Genomic DNA, 22,889 nt, shown 5'->3' on the forward strand with positions numbered 1-22,889 from the left:
AAGTGATTGCTTAAACTAATCTAAGAATTTTCAAAGCCACAACCAGTAGAACAGGGAAGGACAAGGGCAGCAGACACACCATTATGCCACTGTCTGCAGACTCTTCTCCAAGCCCCTCACCAATCCAACTTGGAAATATATTGCCATTCCTTCAGTGCGATTAGGTCAAAAACCATGGAATATAGCACTGGGGATGTCCCTTTACCAAATGGACAGCATCAGTTTAAGGCAGCAGCACACTATTGCCTTCAAGGGCATCTGGGCATGAGCAATCAATGCTGGCCCAGTCAGCAATACCCATATGCCATGAATGCTTTTTCTTAAAGCAAAGCTGCAAGCACACAGACAGCAAATCATGTCCATACATGCACCGAGCCCCTGATATACCTGATTGCACTTGCATTATTCACCTTTCCTCCCCCCAGTTAAAAGCACCACTTTCTAAATAAAAAAACTTGAAAGATCAGCTGGATTCCTACAGCAGTGCTTAAGTACTGGAAATGATAAACCAGCCAGCCATGGGTATAGCCTGTCAGACACGTGCAATACAATTCATTTGGCATCACCTGGCATCTTAACACTAAGAAGCTGAAAAGTATGCAACCAAATTAAAAGTACATGGGCATAGCTAGTACCTATTACAGATATGGAATAGAGATGGCACCATGATGAAAAGTGGCAGCGTGTGTTGCTTCAACTAAAACACAGCAGTAACCCACAGCTGCCTGACTGGTTCGACGTGTTAAACCTGAGAGTGGGAGCTGAATTTAACACACTGGGAAGGTGGGAGGGAAGGGTAACAAACTTGGTGGGGGAGAAGAGAAAGAAGAGAAAGTAGATAGATAAGAAAAGCTAAAATGTCAGAGTTACGGAACGGCGCTGTCGCTTTGAAAAACACAGGCTAGTGACAAGCGCGTCTCCTTCAGGCTGCACTATTTACACACCCCGGCCATTCAGCCCTCGAGCCAGCTGCGCGCCCATACTCCAGCGACAGCAGCGTGGAGATTCACAGTAGGAGCATTTTGGGGGTGGGGAGGGGCAGGCTGTTAGGATTGGATTGAAACTAAGATCGCATTTTTTGCTCACATGCTCAATGCAAAGAAAAAAAAAATCAACTCTGGACTTTTAATTTTAAATAAAGGGGAGATTGATTACACAGAATTCGCGCAGAGCTGACGAGAAGGGAAAAGCACGTGTATTAATTCTAATATTATACATTGGAGCCGCATGGAAAACGCTAATGCGGCACAACATGATCTTAACGGCAGAACCCGGAGAGACAGAAAAAAATACTCTCGTGACTAGATAAACATGAAACCGAATCCAAAAGATTAGGGGAGAAGCAATACATTTTGTTTTTTAAAAAAAGAGCAAAGTAGGACGTTTAGCAGGCAGACAGTACGAGACTGTCACTTCAATGTTAAAAACAAAAAAGCTCCAAGTAGTAGAAATAAAAAAGGTTTAAACTTACATTGATTTTATTAATTATAAGCCATTACAATATTATTTTTTGCAACTATCACAAAAATTACAAACATATAAATTACCATTTTTTTTAAGTATTAAAAGCATTGTACATTTTGGCAAGACTCCAAGCAAATTCTTAAAATCCTCGAGTATTCAGAGTATCTGCGGGTCCCACTCAGAGGAGAGTAGGAAGGACATTTAAATTACATTTCGCAATTCAATTATTCCGAAAGCAGCGTAGAAAACAACCATTCTTCTTTGTTTTATTTTGCTAAAAATTAAAAGTTGCATTTATAATCCGTGTCCCAAATTCAGTGACGTCCACAATTGTTTTTTCAAAAAAAAAGGCATAAAACGCCAGTTCGCTTTGCAACATCTCGCTCTCCAATTTATGTGTATGTACGAGAGAGAGAGAGAGAGAGACTGAGCAAGAGGTTCTGCACAGAGCGTTCATTCCACGACTTGCAAAAATTCAAGCACAAAACGACATCTCACATCAGAACTTACTCCTGGCTGTTCGATTTTGTTTTCCTTGCACAAGTCAAAGTTTCCTTTTGAAAATAGAATTTTTTTTCCCAAAAAAAAAGTCAGCTTTAAGAAAACTTCATTATGAAGCACAGTACTTCTGTCCTGGTGGGGGTTTATGGAGCTGGCTAGGGGAGGGGGTGGGGGTGGAAAGCTGGGGGGGGGGGGGGGGAAGAAAGAGATGGTGAACCATCAATGGGCGGAATCTGAGTCGCTGGAGTCCAGGCTGTACCGCAGCTTGGAGTTGCTCAGGCTCGACTTGTGCACCCGCGAGTTCTGCGCGCTCCTCCGGAGACACTCCAGCGACTGCAAGAAGGACTTCTTGGCTTTCTCCTCCTCCAGCGCCGAGACCCCTTCCTCCTCCACCTCCTGGATCTCGTCGAAGGTGACCGGCTGGGTCTTGAAGCGGGCCTCCCTGGCTCTCCGCGGCTTCAGCTTGCTCTTCTGCAGCTGACGGCGCAGCGACTGCGGGTACTCCTCGGTGATCCCGGCGTAGCTGGGCATCACCGCCTGGTAGCTGGTGCAGATACCCACCACCTCGCCCTGTTTGCCCGCTGCCATCTGCTTTTTCCTTCCTCCTCGTCGTCCGGGGGGGGGGGGGGGTCCCCTCGCTCGTCCACAGAGAGAGAAACACAAACCCTGCCACTCAACTTGATGCAACTTCAACTCTTGTGTCTGTGTGAGTGCTGCAGAAGCAATTTATATAGACAACTCCTGGCCACGTGGGCTCAGCCTCTCATGACACCAGTTGCCATTTAAAGGAATCCTGCGTGTTTTTTTTCTCTCTCTCTAAGCTGACGTTATTTCATTAATGGTGTGCTTTATCACCGGTCAGGATAAGATATCCGGTAACTCTTCTATTACAAACCCCGTTTTATTTTACTAATTTTTTTCTTAAAAAGTAGGACAACTTGGTCTTTAATTTGATCTGGATAGATTCTAATTAGCATTCGATTAATTCCCCAGCCTCATCTGGAAATGGTTTTCTACTTGGACACTGACATTGTAAAGTGTTGTAATCAAGGCAGGAACACACACACAGAAAGATCATAATTAAATAGAAGGTACTGGGTAAACCCTTGTCTGGTTGGCGATAGTACAAACGTAAAATAAAAAAATTCAAACCAAAACCTACGGGTGCTAGAAATCTTTAACCGATACACAAAATGCTGCAGAAGAGTCAGAGGGGACTGGAAAATGTCAACTCTGTTTCTCTCTCCACGGATGCTGCCAGGCGTACTTCCAGCATTTTGTGTCTTTTTTTAAAAAAAACATTCTGATCTCTAGCATCCGCAGTGTATTTCGCTTTTATTTCTATGCTGTGAATTATTTCCTCGCCGAGGTTGTGGTTTCCGGTGTATTTACCACTAGTAGGAAGGTGGTGGGTTCCCGGTCCCCGATTGGAATGACAGGAACATCACTGGGTCACAGAATGATTTCACTTCGGGGGAATGTTTATTTGTGTATCAGCAGATCCATGTCCAAGCGCTATAGGCCAGATAGCTCGCTGTCCCAGAACTACCCGGAACACTTTCACCTTTTAAACTGCAGCATACTTACTATGGAAGTCACAGTCCTTGCCAACCCGGCTGTCTCGAATGGCACATGAATTAATCGGGTTTTTCCAAACGAGAGGCTTTTTTTTTCGTTCTTATGCAAGTCAGGTCAATTTTAATTGTGATTTCTGATGTTGAATTTCCGCTCCCTTAAGGCAGTGCACCCGGGACATCTGCCGTTTGTGTTTCCTTTTTGTCATAGTCACAGAGATGTACAGCATGAAAACAGACCCTTCAGTCCAACACCTCCATGCTGACCAGATATCCCAATCTAATCTCGTCCCATTTGCCAGCACTGGGCCCACATCCTTCTTAACCCTTCCTATTCATCTTTGATAAAATAAGTTTGTTTGCCAAAACTGAGTTGGCAGTTTGTGGTGACACGGTAGCTCAGTGGTTAGCACTGCTGCCTCACAGCACCAGGGACCTGGTGGAGTTTGTACATTCTCCCTGTGTCTGTGTCAGTTTCCTCCCCATCCAAAGATGTGCAGGTTAGGTGAACTGGCCATGCTAAATTGTCCCATAGTGTTCAGGGATGTGTAGGTTAGGTGAATTGGCCATGCTAAATTGTCCCATAGTGTTCAGGGATGTGTGGATTAGGTGAACTGGCCATGCTAAATTGTCCCATAGTGTTCAGGGATGTGTGGGTTAGGTGTGTTAGGACTAAATATTGGGTAGGGGAATGGGTCTGGGTGGGTTACTCTTCAGAGGGTCGGTGTGGACTTGTTGTCCAACTCCACACTGCAGGGATTCTATGAATTGACTGCGGGTACAGAATGAGCAAAGGGTTTTACAAAGGAAACATTATTGTCTTTTTAATTCATTCAAAGGACTGGCAGTTGTCCTCGAGAAGATGGTGGTGAGCTAGTTTCTTGAATAGCTGTAGTCCATCTGGTATCCATCTCCCACAGGGCTGTTGGGAAGGGAGTTAGACCCAGCAACAGTGAAGGAATGGCACTAGGATAGTGTGTGACTTGGAGGTTGTGGCATCCCCATGGATCTGTTGTCATAGTCCTTCCTGTTTGGAGAGGTGATGGGTTTGGAAGGTGCTATGGGTGATCTATTGACAAATTGCAGCAATGCATCTTGTGTATGGTACAGACTACCTATATTAGAGAGAGGGAATATTGAAGGTGGGGTGGTTTATTGCGTGCCAATCAAGCAGCTACTTTACTACGGGTGGGTGGTAGAGTCATTACAGAATTGACGCAGGCTATTTGGCCCAAGACACCTGTGCAATTTCTCCATGTTTACCCCATTCCCTCTCTGTCCCTTTACTTGTTTTAAATGCCATTTTGAAAGCCTTGATCTCTCCATTTACACTGCTCTCATAGGCAGAGAGTTCCAAGTCATTACATTCTCACATCCTCTTGTTCTTGAAAGCTTCGAGAGTTGCTGGAACTGCACCCATCCAAGCAAGTAAGGAATATTCTGTTATAAACCTAACTGGTGCTTTGTAGATGGTGACAAAAGTGAGGACTGCAGATTGAGAGTGTGGTGCTGGAAAAGCACAGCAGGTCAGACAGCATCCGAGGAGCAGGAGAATCAACGTTTTGGGCAAAAGCCCTTCATCAGCCCTTCATAGATGCCAGGCTTTTGGCAATCTGGAAGTGAGTTACTTACCATATAATTCTTTTGACCTCCTCTTAAAAATACAGTATTTACTTATGGTAGACAAACAGGAGACTGGAAGAACACAGCAAGCCAGGCAGCATCAGAAGGTAGAGAAGTTGCTGCCTATTTTAATTCGCCTTTCCACTCTCTTTCCGACATGACCACCCTTGGGGCTTGGCCTTCTCAATTGCCACATTGAATCAAACCGCAAATTGGAGGAAGAACACCTCATTTTCCGCCAGGGCAGCCTACAGCCCAGAGGACTCAACACTGAGTTCTCCAATTTCAAATACCCTCCCTTCCTATGCCCTGACTCCCTTTCCAGCCCTTCCCCCAACCTCCCATGCCTCTCAGCCACTTACCAGATTCACCTTTCCCAATTAGAGAAAGTGAGGATTGCAGATGCTGGACATCAGAGTTGAGAGTGTAGTGCTGGAAAACCACAGCCGGTCAGGCAGCATCTGAGGAGCAGGAGAATCAATGTTTCAGGCATAAGCCCTTCATGAGGAATCATCCCACCCATTGACCAACCAAGTCATACTCTCTAGCTGTCTCCACCTATCCCCAGCTCACCACCCTGCCCCCCCAACTCCCTTTTTCTGCAGCTCCCCTTACACCCGCTCCCTGTCCTGAAGAAGGGTTACACCTGAAATGTTAATCTCTCCACCTCCTGAAGCTGCCTGGCTCGCTGTGTTCTTCCAGCCTCCTGCCTGTCTACCTTGGATTCCAGCATCTGCAGTTTGTTTGTCTCTAACCAGTTCAGTTTCTGGGTAATGAAGGCCCCCAATTTATTAATGGTTGAGGGATTCAACTGTAGTAATGTCATTGAATGTCTTAGGAATATGACTAAATTCCCTCTTGGTCATTGCCCTTGGAACTTGAATGGTGCAAGTGTTACTTAGCACTTATCAGCCCAAGCCTGGAAATTGTCCGAGTTTTAGTACAGGCAGAGATAGTCAGATACTTTATCTGAGAAGTTGTAAATTGGGCTGAACACTGCAATTATGCCCACTTCTGATCTTCCAATGGAAGACAAGTCATAGAGTCATACAGCATAGAATCAGGCCCTTTAGTCCCCCACAACTATGCTAACTAAAAAACATCAAACTACACTAACCCCATGTAATTGATCCATAGCCTATGTCCTAGCATTTTAAGAGCTCATCAAGATGCTTCTTAAATGTTGCAAGAATAACTGCCTCCACCACCCCTCAGGCACAGGCAAATGATTTAAAAGGGACCTGAGGGGCAACTTTTTCACGCAGAGGGTGGAGTCTGTACAGAATGAACTGCCAGAGAAAGTGGTGGAGGCTGGTACATTTACAATATTTAAATGACTCTTGGACTGATACATGTATGAAAGGTTTAGAGGGATATGGACCAAAAGCAGGCAAATTGGACTAGTTTAGTTTGGGAAACCTGGTCGGTATGGACGAGTTGCACCAAAGGGTCTGTTTCCATTCTGTATTACTCTATGACTATAAAAATCTCCGTAAAGGCCCTGGCAATTTTCTCCCTCTCCTTATAGCAGCGTGGGATATCTCTCTTAAGGCCCTGGGAACTTATACACCTTATGCCCACTAAAATATCTATTACGTCCTTATTAATCTTAACATGTTCTACAAAGGCATTGATGGCTGAAAATGTTTAGGAGAAGGTTACTACCTTAAGGAACTCCTGCAGAGATATTCTAGGACAGATGTGAATCTCTATTTTTCAATGCATGCATGGGGATGTGGGCATCTCTGGCTAGGTCTGTATTTAATACCTGTCCCCAACTGCTCTGGAGAAGATGGTGTTGAGCTACCCTTTGAACCACTGCAGTCTTTTGTAGGGACACCCACATTGCTGTTAAGAAGGGATTTCTAAGATTTTGGCCCAGTGACAGTGAAGGAATGATGATTATGTAGTTTCAAGTCACTCTCACCTCACTTCTGGTGTTCAGCTCATTTGTCCATGTTTGGGACTAAAGCTGTAATTAGATCCCAAACGGAGTGTCAGTGACCAGGTTGTTACTTTGCAAGTGTTGCTTGACAGCACTATCAGTGACCCTTCTATCACTTTGCTAATAATCAATCATTGACTGTTGTGGCCAGGTTGGATCTGTTGTGGTCAGGATATACCTGGACAATTTTCCACATTATCAGGTAGATGCCGGTATTGGAGTTTTAGTGGTACAACTTGGCTAATGGCATAGCAAGTTCTGGAGGACAAGTCTTTAGTTCTATTGTCGTAATGTTGTTTGGACCTGAAGCTTTTGCAGTATCCAGTGCTTTCAGTAGTGCTACTGAGACATTCTTGTTGACAAACATTGAAGTCCTTCTCCCAGAGAACATTGTGTCCTCAGTGTTTCCTCCAAGTGGTGTTCAACATGGAGGAGTACTGATTCATTCATTTGAGAGTGTGTCAGTGGCAATCAGCAGGTGGTTTCCTTGCCCGTGCTTCACAGATGCCATGAGACTTCGTGGAGTCCAAAGTTATGTTGAGGATTGCCAGGGCAACTCCTTCCTTACTGTATATCACTGAGATCTAGCAGAGGTAGTGGTGGCAATTATGTCAGTGAAACAGGGATGGAAATGATGTTGTCTGGGACATAAATCCTCCACTGTGGCTGGACGTGAATGAAAATGTTTTCACATCCAGCAAATTGCACTCATTGATATTCATGTAACAAGCCTCTTTTGTTTGCATAAGGAAATGTGGTTCCTACCTACCTGCCCATCAGGAAACCCTGGTTGAATGCGTTTGGATTGTGGACAAAGGGAGGACTAATGTTGTATTCAAGTCAAATGCAAAAACCTAGGTAGTCAGACATTCTGCCTACTAGGGCATATTCCATTTATAGTTACACAATGTGGAACATTTAGAGAAATGAAGGAATGCCGGGTTTGAAACTGCATCACAGTAGATCTATGCCCATCTCCAGACTGCAGATATGTACTCACCCTGATTCAAGAGAGGAAATCTCTCTTCAAATGCTAGAATTCGCCGATCAGGATGTAACAAGACTTGAGTTGTATACAGAAATGTGATCTATAACAAACTTCACCAACAGTAAAGTACTGTCTATGGCATAAAAGGTCACTATTAATCTACAAGTTCCTTTCAAGCAATCTGCTGTTACAAGGAGAACTCCCTGGAACACCAAACAAGGCAGTCAATCTGCACATACTAAATACAAGTTGCTGATCTCTGAATTTTATAATGTAATAAATTTACTATTTTAAAATAAAAGTGTTTTTTCAAGAAGTGTATGAAAAAAGATTAATTCTGAAAACGAGTGCTCAATCATGTTCTGGCTGCTAGCGTTACAAAAATCATCTTGAGAATTTGTCAGTAACCTATTTGTGATTGCAATTAGTTCTGGAGCTTTCTGGCTTTGTCTCCAAGCAACATGTCAGAACACGAAGTTTCACTGGCTGAAACTAAAACTTCACTTGTAAAAAGTTTGGTTAAAAAGTAGAGTTTGCTCCTAACATGGGGTCTCGCTTGAAACAGTCTTCAGACCTTTTAAGAAATGCACATTTATCTACAGCTTCTGCAAAATAAATTCATCAGAGCTTTTAAATTTGCATTTATTTCATTCATATAATTTTCTATTAGTTCTTGATGTTGACAGAGACAATTTTCTGTGGTACACAATGATTATTAATAAGCTTGAATCAGGAACATTAATTTCCTATTAGGATTTTGTCTTAATACAGCCATCCATCAGAGAGGAGGAATATGCAGCTCAAATATGGTTGTGCCAGAAATTTGCCCAATTTAGTAAACCTACTTCCAAACCCAGATAGGCATCATATTACCCAAGGAGATCACTCAAATACAGTAATAACATCAGCATCTAAAATTAATACTCTTACAACAAAAAAAACCACTATGGCTTTCTTAGTTACTCACATCACTGTCTCAATGTCAGTAAATATTTTATCTGCGGGATAAACTATTTAAAAATACAACACTGATCCACAAAAGAAAAGACTTCAGGATTAAAATATTTATTTGAGTTGTCTTTGGCCAATAGAACTGTTTCCATTTTATCCTTTATGCAGACAAAATAGCTCTCCGAAATGCACAAGGAAAGCAGCTTTCTAGCAGGACACTGGACTGATCAGAGTTTGAAATGAGAACATTGCTGACAGGCTCATTCTGCTACATTTCTAATGATGTAACAACCACTCTAGGACTTTTTCTGTATGTAGAATGGATTTTGCAGCACAGGATTTGCCAAACCTTTAAAACAATAGTTCTTAAGATTGTGAGATGTTTATTATACCTGGTTTTGAAAATCATCTATTCTTCTGTGTTAGAGTTAAACAATCTATAAGTTAAACACAATATTTCTCTTTTTCATCCTTTGAAGCATTTAACATCTTCTTGAAGCACCAGGACATATAATGCTACAAGGAAAAAGCAGGGCAGTGGGCACAATTTTGACTTGCTACAACAAATATAAAGCACAGACAAGTGGGCCAAATAGGCAAAAGTGGGTACTGCAGATGCTGGAGATTAGAGTCAAGGTTAGAATGGTGCTGGAAAAGCACAGCAGCTCAGGCAGCATCCAAGGAGTAGGAAAATTGACATTTCGGGCAAAAGGTCAAACAGCCCCTCCATGATACAAACCTCTCTGTCAATAACTTTCCTTTTATTGTTTCAGGTGAAATATTTACATCTCTAATTGCTCTTGAATTGACTGGATTGCTGGGTCATTTCAGAGGACAGTTTAGACGTCAACATTGGAATGGGTCTGGAGTCACATTAGGCCAGACTAAACAAAGACAGATTTATTTTCCTGAAAGACCAAATGCATTTTCGTTTATTTATTCATGGGATGTGGGCATCACTTGTTGGACTTGCATTTATGGTCCATCCATAAGTATCCCTTAATCGGAGTGACTTAGTACGGACATTTCTGATGAGTCAGTCAATTACTGGTGGATCTGGAGTCACATGTATGCCAGAGCAGCTATGGAAGGAAGATTTCTTAGATTACTTACAGTGTGGAAACAGGCCCTTCGGCCCGACAGGTCCATATCGACCCGCCGAAACGCACCCACCCAGACCCATTCCCCTACATTTACCCCTGCACCTAAGACTACAGGCAATTTAGCATGGCCAATTCACCTAACCTGCACATCTTTGGACTGTGGGAGGAAACCGGAGCACCCGGAGGAAACCAATGGACACACGGGGAGAATGTGCAAACTCCACACAGTCAGTCGCTTGAGGTGGGAATTGAACCCGGGGTCTCTGGCGCTGTGAGGCAGCAGTGCTAACCACTGTGCCACCGTGCCACCCAAAGGACATTAGTGAACTAGAAGGGGTTTTATGACAATTGATGATAGATATATGGTTGCCACTACGCTAACTTTTTAATTTTTATTTAATTCAAATTTCACCATCTACCATGGTGGGATTCAAATGCATGTCCTCAAAACATTAGTCTGGAGTTCTGGCTTACCAGTCTAGTGACATAACCACTGCATTGCTGCCTTCCCTTTAGATTGATAATAGTAAACTGGTCACCATTGTTAGTATTTCCATTCCTGTCCTACTTTATGATAGGTCTTGGACTTGAAGAGTTACAAGAACAAGATATAAATGACGTAGGGTTTAGCTCAACCTCATAATCATTCATTTATTTAACTCACAAAATTCCCTTCCCAGTATAAGTCTTCCTGTGACCTGTCCAGAGTTTACATAAAACCCACAAGACAAAACCAATACACGAGGTTGACTGGAACATTCATGAAGTACCACAGTTCAAACTCTTCTGTGATTTGACTGAAACATACAACCACACACACCTAGTCATTACCAATGATGGTTGTAGGCCTGGATCTAGAAATGACCAGTTTTCAACCTTATTCAACCCAACTGCAGTAACCACACTCTGCTGTTGTCCTCTTTTTACGATGACTCATACCACAATATCACAACACACATCTCATGTTGCCGTCCTGCTGAATTACCCAGTATTTAACACCCTTTTAATCCTTAGTTCATTCCATACCAAGGTCTAACTGGGACGTAATGTTGTATTCATAATAGAAAACAATACAGACCCTACCCCATGATAAGGGACACTGGGCTCTAATATTGATGGATGTGAATGCTATTTTCTTCCAGGCAGAAGTTAATTATGCAAGACAATGGCCATTTGTTTTTGATAATAACATTCTCAATTTCTTAATTAAGTTATACAATGGCAGTGATCCAGTATCATTGTTGATAATGTCTCTGCTAGTGTCTTAACTGCATTAGGCAATGACAGTTACCTTGTACCAATGTTTGATAATATTATGTCCAGTCTTTTCACTAACTAAAGTTTCAGCTAGTGCACTCTTCTATGAGGTTACAATTAACCCCTTCATTACCTATAAAAGTCACCTCTATTTGTTGTGTTGAAGTTTGGAAGACTTAGAAGATATTGTGACATATATTTTTTAAAAAGGGTCATTAAAAGGACACCATGGGGCACTTCCTTTTAAAGACTCTTACTAGAAGTCACATAACTTAAACTAACTGGTTGATCCTATTTACTGAAAGTAACATCTTCAGTTAACTGCTTGGTCTTCCTTAGTCACATATCTGGATTGATGGCTGTCAGAGGTTTTGGCTATTTTGATATTGTTTGCAGTTCAGTTGGGGTGTACTGTGTGCAGAGACAAGACCCCTAACTTCACCTTTGCCATCTTTCTGACAAATTATCTCAAGACTATCAAAAACTACTTTCTTTTTCTCCTGAGAGAGAGCTGAAATATTGAAAGGCTTGTAGAAGATTTCCTCCTAGCATCCTGAACAAACTGGGTCAGAAGGGATCCCAGAGGCACAATGGCATGTGTCTAGTGTCCCATTGATATGGACAAGGACACCAAACCAAAAGCTATTGGAATATTTCATTTTATGTTATTCACAAGAATGAACAACTATTTTGGCCAAAGTGCTATTTTTCACCAAGTTAATTTCTGCAGAAAACATTTCCTTATTTTTCTTCAACTGAAGTGTGTGCATGCATACCCACACCCCAGGTGGTAATTATTTATACTTCCATACTTCAATCAAATACATTTTGTTATAAGTAATTATTAATATTGTTGGATATTGAGGAAACTAGTTGATGAACCTTTTTCATTCTGAACAATTTACAGAGAAACTACATAATTGCCCATATTGGTCATTGGTTAAAACATTTAAAATATATCTAGCAGTAGTGGGACTAGAGGGAGAGACAGTGCACCTCTCCAACTTCAGTCATGACAATAGCACTACCGAGACTTCATCCAGACATTTTTAAGGCTGTACTTATACAAGAAATGATTGCTGAGGACTTGGATATTATGTTACTCGATGGAAATGTGAACATCTAGCTATTCCTAATTTTATATTTTCAAAACAAATCAATCAATGGGAAAAAAACAAGTGCATGCATTAATTTCTGTTTAAAACACCTAGTTTTGAAAATTAAATATTAACATATTGGATTCTTTATAAAGACTGGGCACTCAAAATTATTATTATTGCTTTGTACTTAGATGGATATCGAATTATTCCTTATTTGTCTTGACTGATATTGAATTTCTCACTAGCTACATGCAGATAGCTTTATAGTTGAAATAAGGAATATTGCTAGGAAGTCACTTAACGATTGAAACAAGTTCCTTGCTGTTAGCATCAGAAATGGGGAGAATAAATCGTAGTGAGAACTACTCTTCACAAGTCAGAAGTTCAAATCACCTCTCATAAAATTGAGCTCATAAAGGATTATTAACAGCCTAGACTACAGCTTGTAGCTACAGATATCTATACAACCTTTCTCAAGTATACTTCTTGCTAGCCTGCAATTAGTCATGCTCTATGCATCTGGGACATGGCTCATTCGTACATCAAACTCTTAAAGCAACGCAGCTTTTAAAACACAAGCATTAACAACTGGGTGAAGCTTAAGGCAACTTCAACATTATGATTAGATTCCCTACAGTGTGGAAACAGGCCCTTCGGCCCAACAAGTCTACACCGACCCTCCAAAGATCAATCCACCCATACCCCTCCTGACTAATGAACCTAACTCTGTGGGCAATTTAGCATTGCCAATTCACCTAACCTGCAGACCTTTGGACTGTGGGAGGAAACCGGAGCACCCGGAGGAAACCCACGCAGACACGGGGAGAAAGTGCAAATTCCACACAGACAGTTGCCCGAGGCAGGAAATGAACCCTGGTCCCTGGCACTGCGAGGCAGCAGTGCTAACCACTGAGCCACCGTGCTGAACCACAATTTTTTTTTTCCAGAACCACTAACTTATATAAAAACTGTCAGAGGGTTTGGGGAGGATATCCTGGTACCTTAGCCAACATTTACTCCTCAACTGACATTAGAACAAAAAAAAAAGATTAGTTGTCAATTCAGTTTCTTTTCATAGTGGTCTACATATTTGGCTGCATGCCTGCTACCAGCCTTTACATTTTCATATGAATCTTGTGGTTACTGGTTCCCAACGTGAAAGCACCCAAGTCAAGCTGTGCCATCAGAAGAAATAGCTCATCAATCATCCAGCACCACTTCACTCTGCCACAGCTGTAATCCAAGAAGAACAAGTATGAACTTGGAAACCACTACTTTTGAGTTGTTACATGCTAGGGCTTCATCCAGCTGTCCTTACACACAATTTTTGAATGAAGCTACATTGTGTTAAAAGTGAAATGTGATTTCCTGAACACTGTTTTTATTCATTCATAGATGAGGGTGTCGCTGGCTAGGTCAGTATTTATTGCCCATCCCTAATTGCTCAGAGGGTAGTTAAGAGTCAACCACATTGCTGTGGGTCTGGAGTCACATGCAGGCCAGACCAGGTAAGGATTTTAACAGATGGATTCCCTTTATGCATTTTTTATACATACTATGCATAGATTTTATGTATTACCAACTAAAGGACATTAGTGAACCAGATGTGTTTTTCCCACAATTGGCAATAGATTCATGGTCATCATAGGACTCATCATTTCAGTTTTTTGTTTAAAATTGAATTCACTATCTGCTGTGCCAGTATTTGAAACCAGATCCCCAGAACATTATCTGGGTCTCTGGATTAACAGTCCAGCTATGATACCAATACGCCGTTGTAAATAAATCAACAATTCAACAAAAAAAAAAGAGTAATCAATGCACAAAATGGAATCCAGGAAAAAATGGGATTTAGTCCTGGATGATAAATTGAATGCTCACCTATAATGATTAGATTCCCTACAGTATAGAAACAGGGGCCGTCAGCCCAGCAAGTCCACACTGACCCTCTGAAGAGTAAACCCACCAGACCCATTCCCCTAACCTATATTTACCCCTGCCTAATGCACCTAACACTATGGGCAATTTAGCTTGGCCAATTCACCTGACCTGCACATCTTTGGATTGTGGGAGGAAACCAGAGCACCCAGAGGCAACCCACGCAAACACGGGGAGAATGTGCAAACTCCACACAGACAGTTGCCCGAGGCGGGAATTGAACCCAGCTCCTTGGTGCTGTGAGGCAGCAGTGCCTAACCACTGAGACACCATTCTAGTCTATTATTGAACACTTAAGTGATGCAAAAGTAAAATGTTACAGAATGCTAGAAATCTGAAATAAAAACAGAAAATGCTTGGAAAAATCTACAGGACTGTAGCACTTGTTGCAAAACTCAAGAGTTGACATTTCAGGTAAATGGGAGAAAGTGAGGACTGCAGATGCTGGAGTACCAGAGTTGAAAATGTTGTGCTGGGAAAACACAGCAGGGCCAGGCAGCATCCGGAAGAGCAGGAGAATTGACGTTTCGGGCATAAGCCCCTCTTCAGGAAAGGTTCCAGATTGATGACCTTTCATCAGACCTGGTTGGTTGAAGTATATTCCACATGTGAAACTCATCATACCCCACACACAACAATTTGTTTTAATATTAAAGAAATACTAAACGAAGCTGCTGAAGAGACATAACTTAAATTAATCCAATAATTCAATCTTTTGCTTTTAAAAACATTTTCTAGACTACCATCTTGAGATATTGGATACCTAGGGTTTAGGGAAGTTCATTTTTAATATGTAGTTTTAGTTAAGAGATCAAGTAGTTGAAGTGTATTAATCAATTAACCTCACATCATTATGTTTAATTATAAGCAATTTAGGACACTAGTACCCACGTGACTGACTCGATCTGTAGCTGACAAGTTAGAGCCTCCTCTAGACTTTACCAGCTCTTTACAGAGTGAATCCTGTCACAGTTGAATACTTTAGCCCAAGCAATATTCCACACCATTAAAAAAACCTGATCAAATCATGACACATCAGTAAACAAAAATCCATTATATATATATGTTCTACATTTGGTTAGTTTAACATTTGTAATGTTTTAGACAAAGCAATCACATTGTATTATATAGCTTTTGATTCAGAACAAAGTTCTGTGGTAGATTTGTGTCAGTTTTTGTAGGTGTCGACCTCTTTTCTTTTTGACTTGTATTACTTAAACCTTCAGTGCACACATAGTCTTGTGTGTATTTTTTTTTTAAGATTCCCTTCAGTGTGGAAACAGGCCCTTCCAGCCCCATAAGTCCACAACGATCCTCCAAAGAGTAACCCATCCAGACCCATTTCCCTCTGAATAATGAGTAATTTAGCATAGCCAATTCACCTGACCTTCACACCTTTGGATAGTGGGAGGAAACCAGAGCACTCAGAGGAAACTCATGCAGATATGGGGAGAATGTGCAAACTCCACACAGACAATTGCCCGAGGCTGGAATCGAACCTAGGTCCCTAGTACTGTGAGGTAGCAGTGCTAACCACTGAGCCACCATGCCATAGATTCTCTTTACTCATTTTTATACATACTCTGCATAGATTTTTATGCATTAGCAACTTTTAATTTCTGCATTAGGTTTAAGGTTGTGTGTAACTTAGCTATGTTGTCAATTTTTAATTAAGCTTGTTCCAAGAATTAATAAGTACTAGCTCTCAGTAGTCAAAGTGCATGTTGAGTTTGAAATTGAAGGCAAGACCTATTCTCTGGTCAGAAACAGAAAAACACAGTGGCAGAGAGAAAGAACGATATTACCTACACCCTAGGCCAAACATCAGGAAGCAAGACCTGCATTGAGTCAGTAAAATCATGACCTAGCCTTAAGTTTTACACTTGTTACTCAATAAACATCCACTGAAGTTACGTCACTAGCCTTTCTCCTATTGCCTGAATGGTTTAAAGTCTCAAATAAATGGAGAAAGATTGAATGTGTAGACTCAAAGACTGTATATTCAGAAAAGGTTAGTACAACATGGGATACTGAAATTGTATGAACAAGTCATGATCATATTGAATGGTAGTGCAGGCTCAAAGGGCCAAACGGCCTACTCCTTCACCTATTTTCTATGTTTCCATCAAGAATTTAGGAACGCAAATTGAATGTTATTATTTATTCCAATTAGAAATGCTTTGCCTCAGTTGTTCAGAGCATTGGTGCAGGCCACATCTGGAGTACTATTTCCAGTTTTGGTCTCCTTATTTAAAGAATGGTATTAAATATATTAGGAACAGATCAGAGAAGATTCATTCGACTAATTCCTGTGATGAAGGTGCTATCTTATGGCAAAAAGTTTGATCAGTTGGGCTTGTACCAATTGGGGTTTAGAAGAATGAGAGATGATCTTATTAATAACTTGTGATCCTGACGGGATTTGACAGTTGGATAGTGAAAAGACATTTCTCCATGCAGGAGAAAAAAGAACTAGGAGAGAAGGATTAAAAATGAGTGATCTGTCAAAATAGGTTGGAAATTAGGGGATTTTAATTCCCTCAGAGAGCTGAGAGACTGTGGAATTTCTTCCCTAGAAAATGGTGGTTACAAGGCCAATGAATACAGCACACCAGCTTATGACACTGTGATCTTTTACTATAAATTGTGTGTCCTATGATCTTACCCCACTAGCTACCTGACGAAGGAGCAGCACTCTGAAAGCTTGCACTTCCAAATAAACCTGTTGGACTATAACCTGGTGTTGTGATTTTTTAACTTTGTCCACCCCAATCCAAACACTGGCATCTCCAAATCATATTTACGAGGCAGAGGTAGATAGATTCTTGATTAAAAAGGTAGTTCAATAGTATAGGGAGTGTACATGGAAATTATAGTTTAGGCCATAATCAGATCCTATCAAATGGCAGAACAGGACTGAAGGGCTCAATAGCCTACTCCTATTCTAATTCATATGTTTATCTGTGCTGGTTTACTGTCACCAAGATATGCAGGGAGCAACTAAATCTTCTCTCACAGTTTAACACCATCAGAAATAGTGGTATATCACATGGCCTGTCAAACCTGCTCCACCATTCAAACGCGACCATTGCTGATCCTCAGTTTCAACTCCGATTTCATGCCTACTTCCCATAAATCTTGATTCCACGAGAGAGCAAAACTCTGTCTTTTCCAGCCTTAATATATTCAATGATATATTCATGTTCCTCTGGGGAGAATTCCAAAGATTCACAATAATATGAATAGAAGTATTTTTTCAACCCAATCCTAAATGGTGACCTGCTTTTCCTGAGGCTGTGCCCCATGTTTTGAATTTCCCAGGTCTGAAGGGAACATTCTCTGTGTTCAGCTGTCAAGCTCTTACAGAACCTTCTAATTTTCAATGAGATCATCTCACATTCTACTAAGCCCAAAGAATTTAGCCAGGTTTGCTCAGCCTTCATTATAGGTCAGCCCTCTTTTATACATACTGAAAGCTAAAGACCACAGGAGTTGAAATTTTACACCCATTTTATTAACAAACATATTTCACTGTTCTGAATACAGAAAATCTACTGAAATCAAATAGAACAAGCCCTGTTCTTTGGCAACAAGCACAAAAAAAAAATCACTGCTGTTTAAAAAAAATGCTGATTAGCATTGGACAGTATTTTTCTAGAGTACAGACCAGTACCTGTCGACTGAAAATAATCGCAGTTAACCAGATTTGGATTAACACAGTCCTATTTATTTAGTGCACATCAATTGCATATCTTTTATATCACAATTTCTAATCTGGAGCCAGCGTTTCTTTTCAACAATATCTCTGCTCCCATTTCTGACTCAAGTTATGATTCTACATGTGCAACTCTCTACACTGGCTGGAAACAAGCACTTCAACAACATGGACATCACTATTAAACCAGTCTCGTCCCTCACTGTCCACAGGGGTAATTTCCACTGGGGGGCTGCACAGTAATTTAGAGTTCCAGGAAATATTTCTCTTTCTAATCCAGAAAACCCAAGGTCATTTGTAATTTCTCTACTGTATCCCAGCTAAGATTAGCAAACTCAACACAGACCAGGAGCCAAATTGTTTTTGGATTGCATGGTCCAGGTACTCACTGAGTCACCTGGATGATAACATTTTTGTTTGAAAATGATAAATTATTTAGTTATGTACAAAAGTCATCTCCAACAAGAAACGTTGTGGTTTGCTCAGCAATACGTTTTAAGAAGTAATTACCGCAGGATTCAATAAATAAGCTCTTGAATAAAAAGAACACTCAAGTTAAACCTCCAATAAGTGACTGCACTGTATTCCTTAATGTGTTTTCTTATGGTCTGGATGCATTTTTTTTTAAACTTTGAAAGTACATTAGAAAATGAGATGAAGGAGTGTTCAAAACTTGGGTATTTGCTGCCAGTTTCTGGCTGCCAAATCTACCACCTTTAGAAGTCTAAATTAAATCAATAAAATTTGAGTCTTTCAAATGCAGCAATGAATCAATAGTATGCATTTTTAATCAAACTTGACATTGGTCTATATACGAAACTTCAGCAACCTGTTTTAAATAGCACATTTCTTTTGGGTTATCCAATGTAATAATGTTTGCCACTAGGACCTATAGCTGAATTCTGATTTTGTTTTGTTAAAATTCAGTATGCATTTTGAAGTTGAGCAAATGTATTCTTGCAAGTTTAACTCACTGCTAACTATTGCTTATATTGTATGAAACAAAAATAATTAATCTTTGATTCATATTTCAACTCTTTATCAAACACTCAACATTTTGCCTCATGTATCTTTGATTCTTAAGAACAAATTCCTCAGCCTTAAAATAATAGGGAATGTGAATCAAACACGCCAATGTATATTACCAGGCAAGCAACTTTTTGTGGATTAATAAACAATATAATGTGACAAATGTTTTCCAACATCACTCATAACTTTGTACCCATTTTCTAGAAATCAGCTTCCTGTTTAGAAAAAGTACAGCAGATCCAAAACAAGATTTTCTTAAATTTGTCAAAGTTAATTATCTAGATATTCAACTTTAACTTAAAGTCAAAGCATTAAAATTGTTGTATTGTATTATTAACAGATACAGTCTAAACACATTTGTTTAGTTTTCTTTTGGCAATGTCTTCAATTGAAACGCTGGCCTAACAGTTTTTTGTTATTTTAACCGTACAATCCAAATGTTCAACTTTCAACAAAAACTAACAAAGCCTGTTTGAGGTCTTTTGTTCTTCACTTATTTGCACATTGTCATCCTCTGTGTTCATTTCATCTTCAGTTCCTTTGTGTCTCAGGGTAAATTGTTCGAAATGTCAGGTTTATTCGTGGATTTCTGTCATGGTATTTCTTTTGGCACTCGATGCTGTAAATAATATTCATCAGGTGCATTCAAATATTCACTGTACTGTCTCATAAATAAGTTCTAACAACACCCTCATCCCCTCCCACTCTTAAATGGTTCCTACATAATGAATTGCTAAGTCCCACCACAAATTTGTCATCAAGATACCCTTTATCTTTTCTGCCCTCAGCTTTTGCACTTAAGTAACTATTTATCCTTGATTTCAATGTCTATCTCAATTCACCTTACATGCTCTTCAATAATCTTACTTTCATACTGCTGGAAAAAGACACATTTTGACAAAGATTAAATCATGCACTCATCAGGATAATTCCCAAGAATGCTCAGAATAAACAACAGGCACAAATATTTGCTGGTTCATTTCTCAGGGCAATGCCTTTACCAATCAAAGTTAACCTGACCGAGTTACAATTTACACAAAGCCTGGCAGTTATTTGTCAGACATTCATTATTAACTAGTGCATTCTCGATGGCAATGTCTCCACTAAACAGAGCTAATTTAGCAACTGAATGGTGCACTCTTCTCATACAGTATAAATGTTGGCTTTCTATTTCATTGATATTCTTATGAATTATCCAGATGAGTGCAACAGTTTCACAAAATGCATCTTTTCTCAGCAATATTCAAGTTCTGTATTACCAAATGATAATGTCACTTTTCATCTCTTCTCCCTGTATACAAGCTCACTTAATCATATTCATGCCCACACCCTTGATCTTCTGGCCATTCTATTCCCAACTTTGACAAGACCAACAGGTCATCTTTCATGTTTGCATCCATCACAATTCACTTCTCTTTAACCCCACTTCCCTCTGCATCTTTGCAGAATGTATTCTTCAGAAAGCAGGTGTCACTGGCAAGGGCAGTACTTGTTATCCATTGCTAATTGGCCTTCAACTCAATGCCTTGTTAGGATCATTTCAGAGGCAGAATCAAATTGAATTGAATTAGCTTTATTATCACATGTATTCAAATGAGTACGGTGAGAAGTTTAAAAGTTGCCACTAACAGCCACCATAGGTACAAAGGTACCTAGCGTGAAGATGCTGCTTCTCTAACATGGTTATTTTGCCCTTGGTTTTTTTGAGAGGGGTTGTAAAGGCAGCGGTTCCAATATGTGTGTAAATATCTACTTGAAAAGGCCGTTAGGTTGTTTTTTTCAAAAACGCTTTACAATGAAAAGGGAATGACCAGTTCTCCAAGTTCAGTTTTATTTTTCTGGTTCGGTTAGGTATGGCTTCAGCAAGCAGTCTGTTTGAAGCTGCTGGTCACATTTTAGCTAGGAGCCCAGAGAAGCTGCTGTATCCAAAGAAACAGCTCCATGCTGATCCTCTCTCTCTCTCTCTCTCTGCAGTCTCTCTCCTGTAAGAACATGTGTTTGATTTTACCTTATTTTTGCTAAAGGCACGTTTATGGGAATGTTGCAAATACTTGGAACAGCATCATTAAGTTGCAATAGAGTTGATTGGGTTTTCGGATAGGTTAAGTTATTCTAAATTCGGTTCTTTTTTGTTCGTGCTTCATTCAGTAGTCTGTAAATAAATTCTGTTTTGTTTATAACTGCGTCATTTGGCTAGCTGCATCACTTCTGGAATATCCACTATACAACTACACTTAAAACAACTGGCAAAGTTAGGGTCTGGTCTGCCTTCTTGAAGTGTTTTGAGGCGGTCTGGCCTGGTCCATAACACTAGGTACAATCCTTAGTTACAGAAAAGAGAAATGAAGAAAAAAAGAGAGTTACTTTACAGCTATACACTGTACAACCAAAGGTCTGAGAATTAAGAAGCAAAGTTAGAAAGACAAACATCACAGAATCTCTACCATGGAAAATAAATCTCTTCTCACGCCCACCCCTCCCCCGAGAAAGTATTTACAATTATACTTTGAAACTCCCTACACTTTGCCGTCTCATTCGAAAAAAAATTGTTCATTTTCAGACATCACCATACTAGGTAACAGCATCGGTTAGCCTCCGGTGAAACACTGGTGTTATGGCCTGCTTTCTATTTATGTGTTTAGGTTTCCTTGGGCTGATTATGTTATTTCCTGTGGTGATGCCATTCCTGTGTTGGTGATGTCATTTCCCATTCTTTTTCTCAAAGGGTGATAGAAGGGATCCAAATCAATGTGCACGAGAATTCCTAGAAACATGGCATTCCAAACAGAACTCTATTAACAAACACATTGTTAATAGAGTGGCCCAGTGGCCCAGTGGTTAGCACTGCTGCCTCATAGCGCCAGGGACACAGGATCAATTCCAGCCTTGGAAGACTGTCTGTGTGGACTTTGCATGTTCTCCCAGTATCTACATGGGTTTCCTCTGGGTGCTCTGGTTTCCTCCTACAATCTAAACTTGTGCAGGTCAGGTGAATTAGCCATGCTAAAATGTCCGTAATGTTCAGGGGTGTGTAGGTTAGGTGCATTAGCGAGGGGGAAATGGGTCTGGGTGGGTTGCTCTTTGGAGGGTCAGTGTGGACTTGTTGGGCCAGATGACCTGCTTCCACATTGTAGGGATTCTATGATGAGATGATAATGAGCTGCATTCTTAAACTGAAATAGTCCATATGGAATGGAGACTCCTGCACTGCGGGTGAGAAGGGAGTTACAGGAAGTTGATTGGGCAAAATAATGGGTAAATTGGAAAAGACATTGCAGATGATGGTCTTCCCCATGTGCCTAATGAACTTCTCCTTCCAGTAGAGGTAAGAGATTTGGAAAGTACTGTTGAAGATGCCTTAGTGATTTGCTGCAAAGCATCTTACATTTGATTCACACTGCACTTATGTCATATGAGTGATGAAGGATATGAAAGCTGAAGGAAGCAAATGGAATGCTGAACATGCAGAATGTTTTGTCCAGGGTAATGTTGAGCTTCTTAAGAGTTGTCAGAGCCACACACATCCAAGAAATATTCCAATTGCCAACCTGCTTTTGTTTCCAAATTAGCTGGTCCAACTAGGTTTCTGGTCAATGGTGACCCCCTCGGATGTTGCTGGTGAAATAGCTCCAGAGAGGCCAGGATCCTGTCACCAAGTCACTCTTTACACATGGAAAGTCCTTGACTCTAGTACTATCTCT

At 40.6% G+C, this 22,889-nt stretch overlaps 2 protein-coding genes across 2 annotated transcripts in view; both read right to left on the reverse strand.

The window, feature by feature from the left end:
* Window positions 1–1,456: 1,456 nt before the first annotated feature.
* cunh11orf96 (chromosome unknown C11orf96 homolog) lies at window positions 1,457–2,656 on the reverse strand. The gene has a single exon (XM_043706363.2). The coding sequence runs from the start codon at window positions 2,551–2,553 to the stop codon at window positions 2,185–2,187; it is 369 nt and encodes a 122-aa protein (XP_043562298.1). The 5' UTR covers window positions 2,554–2,656; the 3' UTR covers window positions 1,457–2,184.
* Window positions 2,657–18,568: 15,912 nt separating this feature from the next.
* Window positions 18,569–22,889, reverse strand: part of alkbh3 (alkB homolog 3, alpha-ketoglutarate dependent dioxygenase) — a 73,732-nt gene continuing 69,411 nt past the window's right edge. Inside the window, 2 exon segments of the mRNA XM_043705474.2 lie at window positions 18,569–19,788; window positions 19,790–19,807. Of these exon segments, the coding sequence (XP_043561409.2) occupies window positions 19,720–19,788; window positions 19,790–19,807 (87 nt within the window). The 3' untranslated portion in view covers window positions 18,569–19,719.

This window comes from Chiloscyllium plagiosum, unplaced genomic scaffold, assembly GCF_037043375.1.
Source record: "Chiloscyllium plagiosum isolate Xiang-an unplaced genomic scaffold, Cpla_swu_hap1 HiC_scaffold_18, whole genome shotgun sequence".
Taxonomy (NCBI): Eukaryota; Metazoa; Chordata; class Chondrichthyes; order Orectolobiformes; family Hemiscylliidae; genus Chiloscyllium; species Chiloscyllium plagiosum.